At 41.5% G+C, this 19,179-nt stretch overlaps 1 protein-coding gene across 1 annotated transcript in view; it reads left to right on the plus strand.

Annotated features, from left to right (window-relative positions):
* sdk2b (sidekick cell adhesion molecule 2b) overlaps nt 1-19,179 on the plus strand; it is a 1,022,446-nt gene that overhangs the window by 984,896 nt on the left and 18,371 nt on the right. Inside the window, exon 45 of the mRNA XM_034194673.1 lies at nt 14,430-14,562. Coding sequence (XP_034050564.1) covers nt 14,430-14,562 — 133 coding nt within the window. The remainder of the gene's footprint in view (nt 1-14,429; nt 14,563-19,179) is intronic.

Consider the following 19,179-nt stretch of genomic DNA (forward strand, 5'->3'; position numbering starts at 1 on the left):
TTACATGTTCAGTGTTACTTTTGGGCCTTCATAGCTACCGTAACAGCAAGATGACACACAAGGTCCCTGCCATATTAAGGTGCGTTTAAACATAACCAAGACATGTTACGAATGTCATTTTTCTGTCATTCATGACACATTCCTGACATTCTTAATGTGACTTAACACATCTGAATAGGTTTCTTAATAGTGCGTGTTGGTGCGTGATATTCTTGATATTCGTGGAGCATGTTTTTGCCTGTCAAAAAATCTTCCACGAATGTCACACACCACCCTCATTTTGTCTCACGTCGTTGAGGTCGCAACTGAGCGTATTGATCCGTCTTGATGAGTATTGATCCTTAATAGAACGTGACAACATTCGTAGTGGTTCCTATGATGGTTCTTGGAGCCCAAACTGTCACGCGTTATTACGAAGTGACACGGAAACTGTGAAGTTTTGACACGACTTGTAACGCGGCGTCACATTTCACTGCGCGCCACGACAAATCAGTTTTCTGTCACATGCGCACAATTAAACTCGGCTCCAAATGTCGTTCCACAGTTCCTGCTGAAGCTCCTCAGGACGCTCCTGCAGGTGTTCCACCTGCTGTTGTAACCGATGAGCGGAAGAACGAGTCTGAGCCAGAGGAATGAGAGGAGACTCACGTGCAGCCAGACATCTCTGCACCTCCTCCAGTCCGGCGGAGGAAGAAGCGTGCGCACAATTAAACTCTGCTGCATCGCATTCAGTTTGATTGCTGACACCAAGTCGGCTAAAAGTCTAATTTCAGTGCTCTTCAGCGCGCTCCTGCAGGTGTTCCACCTGCTGCATGTGCCTGATGTTTGGGAAAATGCCAGAGATGAGAGCCGCATGAAGCCACACATCTGGCTCTGTCCTCCTCCTCTCTGCGCCACTCCATGGCACAGAGCCCAACTACGCATGCAGTCACAAAGTTCTTCTGAAAAACTGGAGCAATCTGAATTTGGTTGGATGAATATGGGTGTGTGCAACACGTGCCATTAATTGTAACGTGTGGTAATAGGTTGCAGCAGTTCCTGAGGACACCTGACGCCTCTGCCCCGAATAATCACATTCATGATCAGCGGCCAAGAATGTGTACTTCATGGCATTCGTGACTTGTTGTCGTTATGTGTAAACGCAGCATTACACTCCAACAGACAATCCACTACTAAATGCATTACCCAGGTGTCACAATGTGGGTGAGGGCTTGGATTTTGACACCCTTATCCTGTTGAAGCAGGAAAGGAACTAACAACTGTGTGATCACAAACCTTTACTCTAAACTTTAGTTGACTTATTTTATGGATATGAATCTGGTTTAATATTACATTAAAGAGGGAATAATTAGACTTAGACTTATTTTTATTGTCATTCAGTAAAAAAAATATCACAGATGCTGTCACAGAATGAAATATCGATGTACTGCACAAATGGATAAAAACTCAGAATAAAAGCATAGAATAAAAGTCCAAAGTGTGTGATAGTGATAAATAAGGATTGGGACATGGGTTATTGCACATATGAACATGCTACAAGGATAAACTTGCTACCAGATGGTACAGTGTATTCTACATCATCCATTATATATTGCACAGTTATTTCTATCGATTTGTATTTAACTGTCTTAAAAACTGGGTAAAAGCTGTCCCTGAATCTGCATGTTTTGCACCTCAGGCTACTGTTCCGTCTACCTGAGGGAAGGAGGTAAAACAGTTTGTTGAAGGGGTGTGAAGTGGCTCTGATTATCCTTCTTGACCTGGAAATGCTGTGCTGTTCTGCCAGTTCACCAATGGTTGGCAGCCAGGCCCTAATAATCATCTCTGCAGCCCTCACAACCTTCCCCAGTGCCTTCCTGTCTGCAAGGCTGCTACTTTCATGCCACAGATAGCTACATTCTCTATTGTGAAGAGGTGAGGCCAGGCTCAGATGGGCACTCTTTAACCTACGGAGAAAGTGCAGACGCTGGTTGGCCTTTTTAACCAGAGATGATATGTGCAGAGACCAGGCCGGGTTGTCGGAGACATGAGCCCCGAGGAATTTTGATTGCTGCACAATCTCTACGGCAGAGTCCTTGTTGGGTGTATGGGGGGGGGGGCATCTTCTCCTGAAGCTGATCACCAGGTCCTTCGTTTTCTCCACATTCAGGATCAGATTGTTATTGTTGCACCAATCAGTAAAGAGTCTCAGCTCCTCCCTGTAGTGAGTTGTTGTCCTTGTTCTGGATGAGCCCCACTACGGTTGCAGTTTATTGACACTGCATGGTTTACTGGTTTGGGTTTAAAACTGACTTGGAGAAGTAAGACATAGATTAACATGGTTTTAAATGTTCCTGAGTAACAAAGCTCTTAAACACTATCATCACATTAATGTGTAGCGACAGGCATCTGGGACAGAAGAGCCCCATAATGAGCCTAGACTGAGGGCAGATTTGATTTCACCACCTGGTTCTTATTTCATATCCAATGCACTGCAGACTGAATTTTGTTACGAGAGGATTAAGTGGACCCTTCACCATCAGTGCCTGAGCTGATAAATAATTTACACCTCACTCCAAAGTGTATGAGAGTCAAGAAGAAGAGGCAAAAGTGGCCTGAGCTTCCTCTCTGTTTTTAAAAAGGCAGTTTATCATAAAGTCCCAGTGGGCTCACAATAGGGTTTCTTCACATTGGCTCGGGCTTGTTGTTTGGCTCTGGTGTCATGGCGCTTGTTGAAAGGATTGCTGAGGAAGGCAGCTTGTTAAAGGTTACGGAGGAGGGCACACAGAAGAATAAGTGCGGATAGAAATTCATGAACAGGGATGAAAAATTTTATTGAGATGTTTCTCATTTCTGGAATGCATGTTACAAATTCAGGATCCCTGAGGGGAAAAGATTTACTTGGGCATTACCTTAAAAAGTCATGTGTTATTTATGCACAGATATGCATGTTTTGTTGGAATATAAATTGTGGAAGAATGTTGGAAAATAAGTGTCTAACCTGGAACAAAGACATGTATTCAGTGACAATGAAAGCCACCGGAGGGGCAAAGCATCCATTTCAAACACACTTAACGTTGCACTGTAAGAGTATGATAGTCAATCTGAGATGCTGGAAGTGTATTGTTAGCAAGACCAACAATCCAGCCTTGTTGTTAACCTATCCTTATTGGTTTCTTATATCAAGGAAATGTGTGTGGATTTTTTGTTTTGTTTTTTTTACAGTTTATGCACTCATGATATCAGTTACACTCAAACATCATCCACCAGTGCTGACAAATGAAACCAATGTGGAAGTGACAAAACTTGGTGACCAGTAAACTAAATTTACCTCAGGTTGATTCCAATTAAGGTGAAGAAACATATCAAGGATTATCAATGGAAACAAGATGCACCTGAGCTCAGTTTTGAGCTTTATGGCAAAGGTTGTGAACATATATATATATATATATATATATATATATATATATATATATATATACATACGAGGTCTGTTAGAAAAGTATCCGACCTTATTATTTTTTTTAAAAACCATATGGATTTGAATCACGTGTGATTGCATCAGACAAGCTTGAACCCTCATGCGCATGCGTGAGTTTTTTCATGCCTGTCGGTTGCGTCATTCGCCTGTGAGCAGGCTTTGAGTGAGGTGTGGTCCACCCCTCTCGTCTATTTTTTATTGCGAATAAAGGTCTGAACGATTTAGAGCTTTGCTGCATCAATTTTTTTCCAGAAACTGTGAGAGACCTCCAGGTGGACACCGTTCGAAAAATTAATATGGCTTTCAGGGACAATTTTATGGGTATTAAACAGATTAAGGAGTGTTACTGCCGCTTTAAGGACGGCCCACAACTGCTGAGAGCGTGGCGCGCTCCCAGCCCCCATCGACAGGCTGACACCCTGCTGGAACAACCAGATCATTTCCAACGTGAAAGCTTTGTTGATCCAGGACCTCGTCTGACTTTCACAAAAAGGCAGAAGATGTGGACATCAGCACTTTTTCCGGCACATTCCACCGTTACAGGAGTTTTTTCATGGAAAGAAAAGTGGAGGGATGCGCCACGGCTCCGTTCATTACGCGGGACAAAACCACCGCGGTGTTGGTCTCTCAGGACAGCTTTCAGGTGGATTTCAGACGGATTCCGGTTGCTTTCCAGTCATGTGAATATCCGATTGTGATTGTGCATGAGCTGGACATGCCAGAACATGTCCCATGAGGCTTCATTACGGCGTTGCTTTGCGCCAAGCGGCTGCACCGCGACGCGCGGAACTCCTCCGCATGTCTGTCTTAATGTGCTGGAAAAGTGCTGATGTCCACGTCTTTTCACAATTCCTGTGCTAGTCAGACGACATACCAGATCAAGACAGCGTCCAGTTTAAAAATGAACGGCACATTTCACTGTTACAGGAGTTTTTGTCATGGAAAGAGAAGCTGCTCCACCGCGCGTCGCGGTGCAGCCGCTCGGCGCAAAGCAACGCCGTGATGAAGCCTCACGGGACATGTTCTGGCATGTCCAGCTCATGCACAATCACAATCGGATATTCACACGACTGGAAAGCAACCAGAATCCGTCTGAAATCCACCTGAAAGCTGTCCTGAGAGACCAACACCGAGGTGGTTTTGTCCCGCGTAATGAACGGAGCCGTGGCGCGTCCCTCCACTTTTCTTTCCATGAAAAAAACTCCTGTAACGTTGGAATGTACCGGAAAAAGTGCTGATGTCCACATCTTCTGCCTTTTTGTGAAAGTCAGACGAGGTCCCGGATCAACAAAGCTTTCATGTTGGAAATGATCTGGTTGTTCCAGCGGGGTGTCAGCCTGTCGATGGGGGCTGGGAGTGCGCCGCGCTCTCAGCAGTTGTGGGCCGTCCTTAAAGCGGCAGTAACACCCCGTAATCTGTTTAATCCCCATAAAATCGTCCGTGAAAGCCATATTAATTTTTCGAACGGTGTCCACCTGGAGGTCTCTCACAGTTTCTGGAAAAAAATTGATGCAGCAAAGCTCCAAATTGTTCAGACATTTATTCGCAATAAAAAATAGACAAGAGGGGTGGACCACACCTCACTCAAAGCCTGCTCACAGGCGAATGATGCAACCGACAGGCATGAAAAAACTCCCGCATGCGCACGAGAGTTCAAGCTTCACAATCACACATGATTCAAATCCATATGGTTTTTTAAAAAAATAATAAGGTCGGATACTTTTCTAACAGACCTCGTATATATATATATATATATATATATATATATATATATATATATATATATATATATATATATATATATATATATGAAATATCTCAAAAAACATTTTTCACATTGTAATTATGCATAATCTTCACACAATTCAATTTGATTCACACAATTATTGAATTGTGTGAATTTTGAGCAAAAAAATACTTCAATTTGGAATAAGTCTGTAACATGAAAAAATGTGGAAAAATGAAGCACTGTGAATACTTGCTGGATGCACTGTATATTAAAAAAAAAAGTTTTACAGGATAAAATGAATAAATAAAAATTCTATATTGCTAGTTGTCCCATTCCGGAAAACTGTATAGGGATTCATTTTTACCAGACTCATCCATTTAAGATATTTTATGCCATAAAGTTATGAGTAATTAGAGCATGGTTGAGTGAAAGCCAGTGTGCCTTGTCCAGCTGCTAGCACAGGTGTCCATCAGTGGTAGGTAGCTGGTGTGGACTCGACCATGTTTGTCCTTTCTGAGCATTTTATTACAAATTTCTGTGATAATATGGCTTGCCTTGTGGTTCATCATAGTAACAGCCAATCTAAGAAGTCAGTGCTCCAGCATTTTCATTAAATGAAATTGCAACATTATTTAAATTCTATGTTGGCACCATTAGCACTCAGTAGCAGGTATCAATAGCCTGGTGACTTTAGTACCAGTGATGGTGCTACGGTTACTGAGGCAACATGCATAGTACTGAATACACCCAGGCAGGGGTGGCGGCCAAGTGGGTAAATGCGCTTGTTTTACACTGTGGAAAGTTCCAAACCCACCCCTGCCCAGGCTCGATGTAATAGGGAGTTGCGTCAAGAAGGGCATCTGGTGTCAAACTTGTGTTGGACACCCTGTTTTAAAAAACCTGAATTGAAGTTTGCCTGTTTGCAACAGCTTGCTCATGATTTATGAGATGGTGTATGTTTGAGCTTCATTTGTCATGCCCATCTTTTCCATTCTCCACCCTTTTGATCATTTATCAGTTGGCCAGGAGTTATGTGGAGTCAGGAACCAAGATAGTGAAATTTGTTGCCACTCCATTTGAGCTCTTCAGAAATCAGATGGTTGGCATCATGGAGTATTTGTCCATTATGAATTCTGCATAGTCTATAGTCTGCACAGACTCAGACTCTGTAACATGCACTGAGAATTTCTACATATCACACAGATTAGCACTTTTGGATTGCATTTTGCAGTATTCATTCTCAGTTGTAGAGTTTTCACTCCTCTCAAATTAAACAAATTAATCCCAATTAACTAAAAATTAAAAACTAAAAATTAACTAATGTAATTCATCAAATTTAATTGAATTGCAGCTTGTTTGGGGAGTTCTATTCAGATTTGCATTTTGTCTACACCACACTCAAAGTACCACCCCTGTGAAAAGTGTCAGAACTTACATCAACACTGTTGAAACGCCTTCACGTTTATTTACCTGGAAAATACATAATGCAAATGTGGTTTTGAATTGTTAAGCGGCTGCGTGTGCGGCAGCCGCCGGTCCATTGGCAGGAGCAAGCGGCTGACAGACACTGCGGCCTGGAAACCCAACAGGAATGGCTCTGTCCCAGTCGTCTCAGCCAAAGCAGCTTCAGCAGAAACAGATGGGCATTTGTTCAGCAAGACTTTGGAAGCTGTAAAGTATGCGACAGCTAAGATACTGTTTTTCTTTCATTTTTGCTTAAAGAAGCATCTGGCTGTTGGAAATTTCTTTCCAGTAGTTCATTTTGTCTGATCTCGTCATGCCGTCTCTTTTTCAGCTTTTTGACCTCTTTCCCTCTTCGCTCCCCTATCACGTGCCCATTGCTGATTCCCATCATTTTTAATGTCCTCTGTGCTTATAGCTGAAGATATTTGTGACACAGACACGATTTGGTGCAACCTATTGTTGACAGTTTAGTGCTACACCATCAGTCATGTAGGTTGAGATGTCATTTGCCTGTTTGATGACCTTTTGAATGCCATAAGACTTTCATAATTTAATCACAGGAGCCCAGTGGGTGACATTCCACAGACCACAGTGAGGGCGGAATCAGGGGGAATTATTCATTCTGGCAGGCTGTAGGCAGCCATCTCCTCTCATGAGGGATCCCATGATTCTCATCAAGTTACACAAGCACACAGTGATACTTGTGAAGGAAGGCACTGGGCCTCTCTGTAAGGCTCTTCTCCGATAAACTGGATGCATTTAAAAAGACATCAGTTATGTCCGCGTTTTAGTCTTGGAAGCTATGAATAGGCCTATTGCATATAGAGATTTTGGAAAATAATGAATTTAGGCTGCTATAGAGCAGGTAGCTCAGTGGATAAGTAGGTGGTCTACCAACATATCACTCTAAAAACTGTTACTGTGCTCTACTTAATTTGTTTTTTTTTTGTTTTGTTTTTGGTGAAACATTTTTACACTTAAACATATTGAGTAAATTAAAAAGCAGTGAAATCATTTAAATATTCTTGATAATCTTGGTAATTCTAAGTAAAAATATTAAGTATATTAGTCCTTGCCAAATATTCTGAATGAAATTTACCAAACAAATTAAGTATATTTCAACAATATAAGTTATTAAGCAAATGCTATTTTATATCAATGAAATAAATGCAAATAATGAATGTAATGTTAAGATCAAATCAACCGTTAGCTTTTTAGGCATTTCATTTGGTATATCCAACTCAAACAATGAATTGAATGTGCTTCAGAGATTTTATTAAGTCAGTATAGCTATTTCTTACTGTAATATATACAAAGCCACTGAATTACTTTTTAGAGTGTATACATCTGGGTTCAAATCTCTCTTAAAATGCATGTGTCCTACTTTCCCCTTTCATGTTCAGTTGAATGTGCAAAATGAATGGAAACCGTAGAATGTGCAAACTGAAGTATTGGGATTGGGCTTTCATTTGCATTGTGTCAGTCCACTCACCTCCAGAAATGGCTCCATCCCTTGACTGGGGAAGTAAATGTGAGGCATTACAGTAAAATGCTTTGAGCATCTGATTGAGGAAAAAGCAATATAGAAATGTAGTCCTTCTATAGACCCCTGTTGGTCACATGCCCTTTGATGCACCCACCATTGCCATTTTTGTGAACAAAATCGATGATGGATCTCCTTCAGTGCACCTATCAACCTATCGCTTGGTGGGTGCCACCCAGGGTACTAGACAGTTCCACGCTGAGGTGGATGCTGTGATGTGTGGCGTCAATGCATGCTGAGCACCCAGACCTGAGCTATTTGACAATAACCAGAACAGCCCAACTCAATATGCACCTGTTTTAAAATGCATTGGATGAAAACAGAACCAGATGTGTTCATGTACGTTGTCACTTGTTAATGAACATTGATTAAAAGAGCAGAAACAGATGGGATATTTAATTCAAATTCCTGATTTGTCCATCTTCTTTTGACTTCTCCTCTTTTGCTCAGGCTCACCCATCGATTTCTATTTAATTCACTAAATGGCGGCTGCAGCCCATGAGCTGTTGCCAGGCAGCCGCCATCTTGCTTAGCGTTACTACGTGTGATCAGGTATTAGATTAAATAGAAACCAATGATGCACTGACTTAAACTTGGGTTAAAGTGATCTGAAAATGTTGTTCTATGCAGTATTCAGATGCAGCAACAAGTGACAAAGGATTGTGGAGTGAGCCTTCATAAGTGAGTGTTATATGTAACTTTAATGATGTGGGGAAATGACTAAAATTGCTAACGATGAGAAAATGATTTATTTTTTGTCGATTTGTATTCTATTATGTAGTGACTTCAGTTTTACTGCCTGAATGCTTTGTCATGTGATAAATATCTCACCATTCATTTAGCAAATCAATTAGATGTCTCACTTTCATAAGTCTGAATTTATCCCTTTTTAATTAGCCTTGATTTTTTTCTTCACATCAGATTTTCTATCCTGAGATATTCTGTAAGAGCAAATTCATAGAATGGAATTGTTTTTTTTTCTCTCTCTCTCTCAATTTGGTGGCATGACAGTCACTTTGACATTGTATATTGTACTAATATAAGAACACACACGAATGAGATTAATTTCTCTATGATATATTCCATATTCCAGTGTAGTGTTTTCAGATTTCTTTGAACTTGGTTTAGAAAATATTGAATAATCTCACTTTCACCCTGGCTGGTGTGGCTGCTTCATTTTACTTATTTTATTTGAAAGTTTCACGGAGAAGCGCTGTGTAAAAGCAGTGCCGCAGGTGGGTTAAGAGCAGTTTTTAATATTAGTATCTTTAATGTGATGCGAGGGTGCAAAGCTCTTACTTTAAGTCCCTGGTTATTTACCATCTTTAATTTAACTTCATAATGAAATTAAAGATCAGACTAGTATCTCGTGTCATGGCAGACATAGTGTGTTTGACAAACTGATGTTATTATTGTCTATCTGGACTGGGACAAACAAATTCATTCAAGCCTGTTATATAAATAGTCTGATCCGCTTCTGTATTTGCTTTGGCAAATAGTGGCTGTACAAATGTGGGACTGAGTTTGAATAAATGTAATAGCACAGAAAATGCAAATTTATGGTGAAACTCTCTTGAAAATATTGATCATGCCCATCGATTTCTATTTATGCCTGGTTGTCAGATGCTAACCAAGATGGCGGCGCTCTGGCAACAGCAAATGAGCAGATCGCCCCGGTCCTCCATCTAGTGAGTAAATAGAAGTTGATGGGCTCACCACACTGGATCTGGTATGAGCTCCTATGTGGATTTGGCATTATTTGAGGAAATATTATAGTGAAAGAATAAATGATCACACATACGAGGTCTGTGAGAAAAGTATCGGACCTTTTTATTTTTTTCAAAAACTATATGGATTTGAATCACGTGCGATTACATCAGCCAACCTTGAACCCTCGTGGGCATGCGAGAGTTTTTTCACGCCTGTCAGTTACGTCATTCGCCTGTGGGCAGGCTTTGAGTGAGGAGTGGTCCACCCCCCTTGTCGGAATTCCTTTGTCTGACTTCTTCCTGAGAGACTGGCGCTTTGCTTGATCAAAATTTTTTCAGAACCTGTGAGGCAGATCGAAGTGGACACCATTCGAGAAATTCAGCTGGTTTTCGGTGAAAATTTTAACAGCTGATGAGAGATTATGGAGTGTTACTGTTGGTTTATGGACTTCCCACGGAGCGGGACGTCGCGCAGCGCTCTGAGGCGCCATCGTCAGCCTGTTTGGAGCTGAAAACCTCCAAATTTATGCCTCTGTTGACCCAGGAGGTCGTGAGAGAACAGAGAAGTTTCAGAAGAGCTCGGGATCAGCAGTTTATCTGGACATTCCACTGTTTAAAGGAGATTTTGTAATGAAAGACGTGTGGACGGATTGACCTGCTGGCGCGGCGCGCCGCCACAGGAAAAACACCTCCGTTGGAAGCCTTAAGGACAAGTTGGAACATGTCCAGCTGTTAAACAATTTCTCAGATACTCACTCTACTGAAAGCCATCAAAAGCCACCTGGTTTTTACAAATGGCTATCAACACGGAACCGACAGGCGTGAAAAAACTCACGCATGCGCACGAGGGTTCAAGGTTGGCTGATGTAATCACACGTGATTCAAATCCATATAGTTTTTGAAAAAAATAAAAAGGTATGTTATTTTTCTCGCAGACCTCGTATAGAAGATATGAAAGGATCGTTGATGTGAACAATGCACACTTTTTCCCTCTCTCTGTGGTCTGTGCAACCAAGAGCATGTATACACACACGCACAATAGGATTCTGTGAAATTGAATGAGGTGTAAAGATGAGGAAATATGTCGCTTTATTGTAGGTGTAACCTGATAGTCCCAGACTATTGCACTTTGTGTCACTAATTTTCTTGTTTTCAGAAAGTGTTTGCAGAGTTTGTAACAGTTTTTACATTTCAAACAAAACTATCATCAAATGCAATGAGCGGGCCATTCAGAAAGTATTCACAGCGCTTCACTTTTTATGGATTTTGTTATGTTACTGCGTTATTCTGAAATGGAAGAAAAAAGTTCCCTCAAAATTCTGCACACAATACCCCATAATGACAATGTGGAAAAAAAGTTTTGTTTTGTTTTGTTGTTTTTTTTAGATTTTTGCTAATTTATTTAAAAAAATATATATGTGTATATAAGTATTCACAGCCTTTGCCATAAAGCTCAAAATTTAGCTTAGGTGCATCCTGTTTTCACTGATCATCCTTGAGATGTTTATACATATTGAGCAAAGGGCGTGAATATGAATGTACATGTAATTTCTTCTTTTTTTTTTTTTTAAATTGCAAAAATTTCAAAAAAAATTGTCATGCTGTCATTATGGGGTGTGGTGAGTAAAATTCTGCAGGGGGGAAATTGATTTACTCCATTCTGGAATAAGGCTGTAGCATAGCAAAATGTGTAAAAAGTGAAGCACTGTGAATACTTACTGGATGGACTGTAATTGCAGGGGAGCTAAAGCCCCTGTCACATTGGCGTATTCGTAGAGCTGCTCATTACAGCGTATCATCTACGCTGCAATGAGCAGCTCGCCGCCCACTTCACGTGGAGTTTTTTTCTCCCTGCGCAGCAGTATGTTGAGGGCTACACAAGTAGAAAGGAAGAAATTAAACATGTTTAATTTTCTTCGGCGTAGAGCACTGGACAGTTTGAAGAAGGTCTGTGCAGCACAGCGTTACTGCATGCAAGTCTGTGCAACACTGCGCTTCTGTACACAACCAAAAACTGAGTGCATCAGCTGGAGAACATGAGAACATGAGCACACAGCCCACAGCACCTGTGTGTTCACAACAGGGAATCGAACCTCAACTCAGAAATCCAGAAACACAACAGAAACAGCAGGTCGGTCACTCACTCGCGCTTGCGCGCTCTCTCTCTCTCTCTCTCTCTCTCTCTGTGTCTGATCCAACCTGCACTCGCTGCATGTCGGTGCGATCATCAGACACGCTGATCGATCAGTCTGATCAAAGCTGAAAAGAGCTGTGACTCTTTAAAATAAACGCGCACTCGCTGCATGTCGGTGTGCTCATCAAACGACCTGATCGATCAGTCTGATCAGATCAGCGGACCTGATCGGAGCAATTGGAGCTTTAAAAGTTTAACGAGTCACAGTGTTTCGTTCAGGGCAGCCTTTACCACAGCCAGACTCAGCAGCATCTGGACACAATGAAAGTGATCTACCAAGACAAAAAAATAATAATAATAATAATAATAATGTTAAATGACTGTTTTTGAGCCGCACCACACCATGCAGTAGAGAACAAAATGCACTTCCACAGAGGCAGAAAATAGCACTGAACTGGTTTAATAGCGGCATGGTACACGCGACTGTGTGCACACATTAAAATGCGAACACACGCACCTGCAAGTATGAACGAACACTGAAAAAGGCTGAGTATGCACGTATTTATGGCGTATTTAAATGAAACACAACGCTGCAAAGAGCAGCTCTATGAATACGCCAATGTGACAGGGGCTTAAGACAGCCCCCTTTGCACCTCACTTCCCCAACCAGAACTAAACCAAACCAACTTTGGATTTTACCAAAAGCCATATATTCAAGATGGTGTCCAAAATGGCAACCAAAATATTATGTTCTGTTTTGTTGCCATCGTACATTGTAGGGTCCCCACCATTGTTTGGTGCCCATTTTCAGTGCCATTATGAATTTTAAACTTGTGAATATAAGAGGTCTGTTAGAAAAGTATTGGACCTTTTTATTTTTTTCAAAAACCATATGGATTTGAATCACGTGTGATTGCATCAGACAAGCTTGAACCTTCGTGCGCATGCGTGAGTTTTTTCATGCCTGTCGGTTGCATCATTCGCCTGTGAGCAGGCTTTGTGTGAGCACTGGTCCACCCTCTTGTCCTGTGAGGCTTCATCACGGCGTTGCTTTGCGCCATGCGGCTTGACCGCGATGCGCGGAACTCCTCCGCACGTTTGTCTTAATGTGCTGAAAAAGTGCTGATGTCCACGTCTTTTCACAATTCCTGTGCTAGTCAGACGACATACCGGATCAAGACAGCATCCAGTTTAGAAATGAACGGCACATTCCACTGTTACAGGAGTTTTTGTCATGGAAAGAGGAGCGGCTCCACCGCATGGCGCAAAGCAATGCCGTGATGAAGCCTTCCAGGACATGTTGGGGCATGTCCAGCTCATGCACAATCACAATCAGATAATCACACGACTGAAAAGCAACCGGAATCCATCGGAAAGCCATCTCAAAGCCGTCCTGTGAGACCAACACCGAGGTGGTTTTGTCCCGCATAATGAACGGCTCCGTGGCGCGTCCCTCAGCTTTTCTTTCCATGAAAAAAACTCCTGTAACAGTGGAATGTGCCGAAAAAGTGCTGATATCCACGCCTTCTGCCTTTTTGTGAAAGTCAGACGAGGTCCCGGATCAACAAAGCCTTCACGTTGGAAATGATCTGGTTGTTTCAGCGGGGTCTGAGCATGTCGATCGGCGCTGGGAGCGCACCGCGCTCTCAGCAGTTGTGGGCCATCCTTAAAGCGGCAGTAACACTCCTTAATCTGTATAATCCCCATAAAATCGTCCCTGAAAGCCATATTAATTTTCCGAACGGTGTCCACCTGGTCTCTCACAGTTTCTGGAAAAACAAAGCTCCAAATCGTTCAGACATTTATTCGCAATAAAAATCCGACGAGAGGGGTGGACCAGTGCACACACAAAGCCTGCTCACAGGTGAATGACGCAACCGACAGGCGTGAAAAAACTCACGCATGCGCACGAAGGTTCAAGCTTGGCTGATGCAATCACACGTGATTCAAATCCATATGGTTTTGAAAAAAATCAAAAGGTCCGATACTTTTCTAACAGACCTCGTGTATATATATATATATATATATATATATATATATGTATATTTTTTTTTTTTTTTTTTTTTGTGCAAATGTATCTATGGTGACCTAAAACTTTGTTCTCATGGAATTTCTTTTTTAATGAAATCCTTGACAAACAAAACCATTTTGTTGTCCATTTTGGATGCCGTCTTGAAAATCTGGCTTGAGGAACATCCTGATGTTGTTTTGTGTTCATTTGAGGAACCTAAAAAAAAAAGTTGGATTGCTTTAGTACATAGAGAGGTGCAGAATGGATGGGCCTAATGCCCCCGCCCCCCCTCTCCCCAATATAAAGGCCAGCAATCTGTATGTTGGTAGGCAGATGTCAGTTGAATGAGTCTGATCATTTCTCTTTGTCCTCGACCCAGGTCTCCTCCCAGGCCCAGTCCCGGTAGTCTCCACTATTCTGATGAAGACGTCAGTACAACGAAGTACAACGACCTGATCCCCGCTGAGAGCAGCAGCTTGACCGAGAAACCATCCGAGATCTCGGACTCGCAGGTACTGTCATGAGATATATTTACAGCAGGATGACAAAGATTTTTCACCCATCTGTATGAACAGTGCATTTGGACTGTGTTTGTCATCGTCTATGTGCACACCCTGCCATTTTGTTGAATTCCTCAGGAATTCAGCTTGCATCGTTGGCCATACAGTGCTCTGTGCTGCTTCATAGTGTCCACACGGCGTCCTTTCTCTGTCATTCACCTTAATGCATCTGGCCTTCAGAGATCATCAGTAATGAACATGGAGAGATGAGAGATTAATGACTGTGCACGCTGCCGACAAAGCACGTTTAGACCAAGCTGTTCCCTGTGGTGAATGTCATTGTGCTCACATACCACCTGAGATCCAGGTCATTGCATTCAGCCACAGCATTTGTTATGTAAGACGACGAGAGCAGACGCAGTCTGTCAAATTTATTCCAGCTCCAGTTACTTATTGATGTTGCCGCTCAAAATCGAACCAGACGTCTTATCCAACTTCCTGCTCTGTTTTTACTATGTCAGGTCAGAATCACTAAAAACTGGGCTCGTGCACAGGCTTTTCTTCACATCACTTCTGCTGCAGGATAGCTGAGCTCCAGTTCAGTCCAAAGCTGTGTGCATTCAGTCCAAACAGACGCCAACAGGAAGGATAAATGACTCGTAAATGATTTAGCATGCACTGAGCTCTTGTCCAGTTATTGACAAATTATATTTCTCTGTCTTTCCGTCACTTATTCTGTAAACCGCCCACCGTCATATCTCTGATCTCATTTGGGGGTTTTTCCTGTTTGTTTTTCTTGCCTGAGTTATTTCTTTCCTTGCTCCTTTGCATATGTGTTGTTCCTGTTTTTGTTTATATCACCACTCTGTCTTTTTCTCTGTGACTTTGCTGTGATGTCTCACAGTCTGTATTCTGGGTTTGATCCTCATCACATGAAAGCGCCTTTGGGTGGAAGTGGCTGTGAATTCACCCAGTTCCAGGCTTCCTTCAGCGTTTTCTTTCATCTCTTGAATTTTCTTTGCTCTCGCCACTTCTCAAATCATCTCGGAACATCTTTTGGATAAATACGTCAGGGGCTATGAAAACCGGTGCCAGAAATCTCTCCCCACCTGGCCTTATCAGAACCCAACTCCTATTTCCAGATTAAACGAGAAGCTCTCTGCAATGAATTGCTGTGGACAGGAACTTTCCCAGCATGATAACCTCCTCCAAAAATGAAGCTTTTTCACGTCATCACCTATCTGCCGTATCTGCCGCTCTCACTTGTGTGCACTCGAACATAGTCATGAATCTGTGGCTGACGTCTCTGCCTGCCAGAGATGACAAACAGCTTCCTGTTGCCGCACTGCAGATTCAGAGAGCTGTCATTGGCTTTGGGCTAAAACATACAGAAACCTGCCTGTAACCCCCCGCACTCCTCTCACGGGTTTCTGACAGGCCACCATGTCAACCTCATTAGCTGCCTGAGATAAATTCAGGAATGTCGTTTGAAGTTTTATTGAGCGGATAACTCTGAGCCATCAGCATGACATTGTGCTGTCCGTCCTCTGTAATCCCTGAAGCCTCCACCAGCAGGTGTAAGTTGACTATTGTACTCCTCCTCAAGAGGGAATTTGGAAGATGCCAACATTGACTTGGCAAGGCCACAAGGCCACCATTACTGCACTAGAGTTCCCTTGCAGGTGGAGAGATCTATTGATTTTTTTTTTTCTTTCAAGCACAGGCTCTGGTGTTTTCCAAGGTGGTCGTGACTTTGTGTGTCATTTGAGGATGAAACCAGTCAGTGACAGATGAGCTCTCTGACACGGTGATGGATTGTAGTGTTTCTTCTCTACAGAGTGACATTTTGCGGTACAGGAAAGAAAATGTCCCACATATCCAAATTCTACACCTTCTCCCCCATCATCAATGCTTTTTTTTTTTGGAAACAATAGCATTTTTTTTTTCTTTTGTTTTTGGCTGAGGCTCAGGACAGAGCTCTGATTAATGTTTGGATTGTTCTTTGTGACAATGCACTGCTTTGTTTTGTCTTACACAGGACTGAGTGATGATGTGACAAGCAAGGACTCAAATTTGGTGTTATTTGTAATAGTCTGCATCACTGAATTACTCCCCGTGCGAGAACCCCTCCGAGCGCCCCCCCCCCCACCAAAAAAAAGTGCTCAAAATTTTGCACAAACAGCCAGTTTTTCTTATTTTATTATTATTTTTAATATTTTGGAAGTGCCCCTGAAATTGCAATGTCAAAAGACTGCAGACTACAATACACCTCTTATACAAAACATCCACAAATTGCAAATTTGAGTAAAATGCCCTCACATGCTAAATGTCTGTCATTAGATTCTATATTAATCTGTCTTTTAGAGAGAAATGATTAGCTCTTTTATTAAGGTGCATATTTGTCTCAACATTCAGCTAAATATTTAGCTTGATGTTTGTAAAACCACCTAAAACAGTTCTGCATTTTTAAAGGTTTAAAGCAGTCTCATCATTTTCTTACTTATTTATATCTGTTGTCAACCGTCAGTCATATTGACTATGGTGTAGCGCCAAAAGGATCATCTCATTTGACTGTGTGGATCAATCTTAGATTTACATCATCTGTTGGACATTTCTGACATATGAAGACAGACACGTGTTGTAGATGCCAGTGATTCTGCAGTGCTGACTTTCCTTCTGGCCCAGGTTTCATTGTTACAGTTTCTGATGACAGTCCGTCCATTTGTCAGTCCTAAAACATTAAGGAGCCCAAATCTCACATAAAATAGTTTGATTTGGCATATTCACACTCTGCTATATTCACGTAATCTAGTTCTGTAAAATGGTCCAACATGCCTCAGTTGTTTAAATATTAAACAGAATATACTGTAAAATGCAATACAATTAATCATTCAAGTCACTTCAGCTAGTAATGTGAATGCAGCTCAATTTCTAAACCTTCAATAAGGAGGCTCTCCTTATTTTTTTTATTTTTTAACTTTTTTCCATGAGTGGTACAGTTTGTCCTCTCTGGTGAAATTCGAACCCATTTTTATACTCTTATCTGTTCGCTTTCAACCACCTGTTCTGGGCGCAGAGTTCTGGTTCTGTGCTGTGTCCTAAGTGGACTTTGCCACCGGACAGCAGGATGAGCAGAACAGCAGAGAAATGGGAGCACTGCAGGCTGCTCTGTCCGTCAAAGCAGAGCAGAGCGCATGTCCTGGGGGACAACCGCTGAAAAGAACCACCAAACCTTTTACAATGGTTCTGTTCTGTGCAGCTCAACAAGCAGGGGTGCCTACAGCTGCAGGGAGGGAGCGCCAATTTGCTAATTCTCCACACAGTGATATGATCACCGCTTTGCTGCGCACACGATAATTATTTATTTTTTCTTAAGTGTTTGTGCCGCCCCCTGTGTGTCATAAAAAAATACACCCCGGGCAGCTACCCGCTTCGCCTGCATCAAAAACCGCATCTGCATCTGCCTTCTGGCAACCTATCGCTGAACATTCAAGTTTTCTTTTAAAGAAATTCATTCTGTGTTACCCTGAAGCCATCTACCTCCACAGTGGTAGTGTACAAAGAGACAGTTACAAAATTTGACCAAATACTTATGAGCCTGATGGTCATGGATGGGGATCATAGTTGTAATTTTGTAAGAAGCTATTGAGGTAAAATGTAATATTTTGTAGTGGTCAAGATGAGGTAGTCTTGTTTCAGTGACGTTTTCCATTCTAGATTTCCATATCTTGTGTACATACTATAATCACTGAGGTTGGTTATGTTGTACGTCAATATTCATTTATTTATTTTTAACATTTCATTTTTTTATGTGTTATAATATTTTGGTGTTTGAATGTTCTTTTATTGCAGTTGAAATTGTGAAGCACTTTCTAAATATGGTGTGAAAGTGCTACACAAATAAAATGAATAATAATAATAATTATTATTATTATTATTATTATTATTACTACTACTACTAGAAATATGTCTGATTGTAAGGGCAAGGGCTATATCTGTTGTTGATTTTTGGCTGTCAGTCCATCTTATTTTGCCCAGAAGTTAACGTCTCAAATGAATAAATAGTTAAGACCTTGTCGTACATATGAGCAGCATTTGTCACCATCTAGTGAGCAGTGTGAGCATTTCAGGGTTTCTGGTACATTTCCTACTTGAAACCCAATATTCAATTAAAAAAAAAAAAATAGGCATTGATAAATGTCAGACATGCATGATTGATTTTTTTTTTAGCACACAGAGCTTTGACCTCGCTTTTAATGTATTAAAATTCATATTTTGAGGGTTTTGTGGTTCTTGAGTTTTAAGCCATGAAAGTTTTCCAGAAGGACGTACAGAAGAACTGAATTTCTCCTGACAAGCACAACTTACAATTGTGAATTGCTGTTATTATTATTTGGAAATACTTCAGATTGCAACCAATGTGGATAATTCTATTTCTGTTTTACTTTAATGTAAATCTGCTAGTCTGGAACAGCACTAAGCATCAGACAATAGGACAGTGAAAAACCTTAAATCCTTCTGATTAATAATTTCTCATGCAGTGGTACAGAAAGGGGATTGAGCTGCTGAAGGCATTGTCTTTGTCTGAAATAAAACAGCTTGACTTTGATGCAGCCGGCGTCTCAGCAT

The sequence above is a fragment of the Thalassophryne amazonica genome, chromosome 18 (assembly GCF_902500255.1).
Source record: "Thalassophryne amazonica chromosome 18, fThaAma1.1, whole genome shotgun sequence".
Lineage (NCBI taxonomy): Eukaryota > Metazoa > Chordata > Actinopteri > Batrachoidiformes > Batrachoididae > Thalassophryne > Thalassophryne amazonica.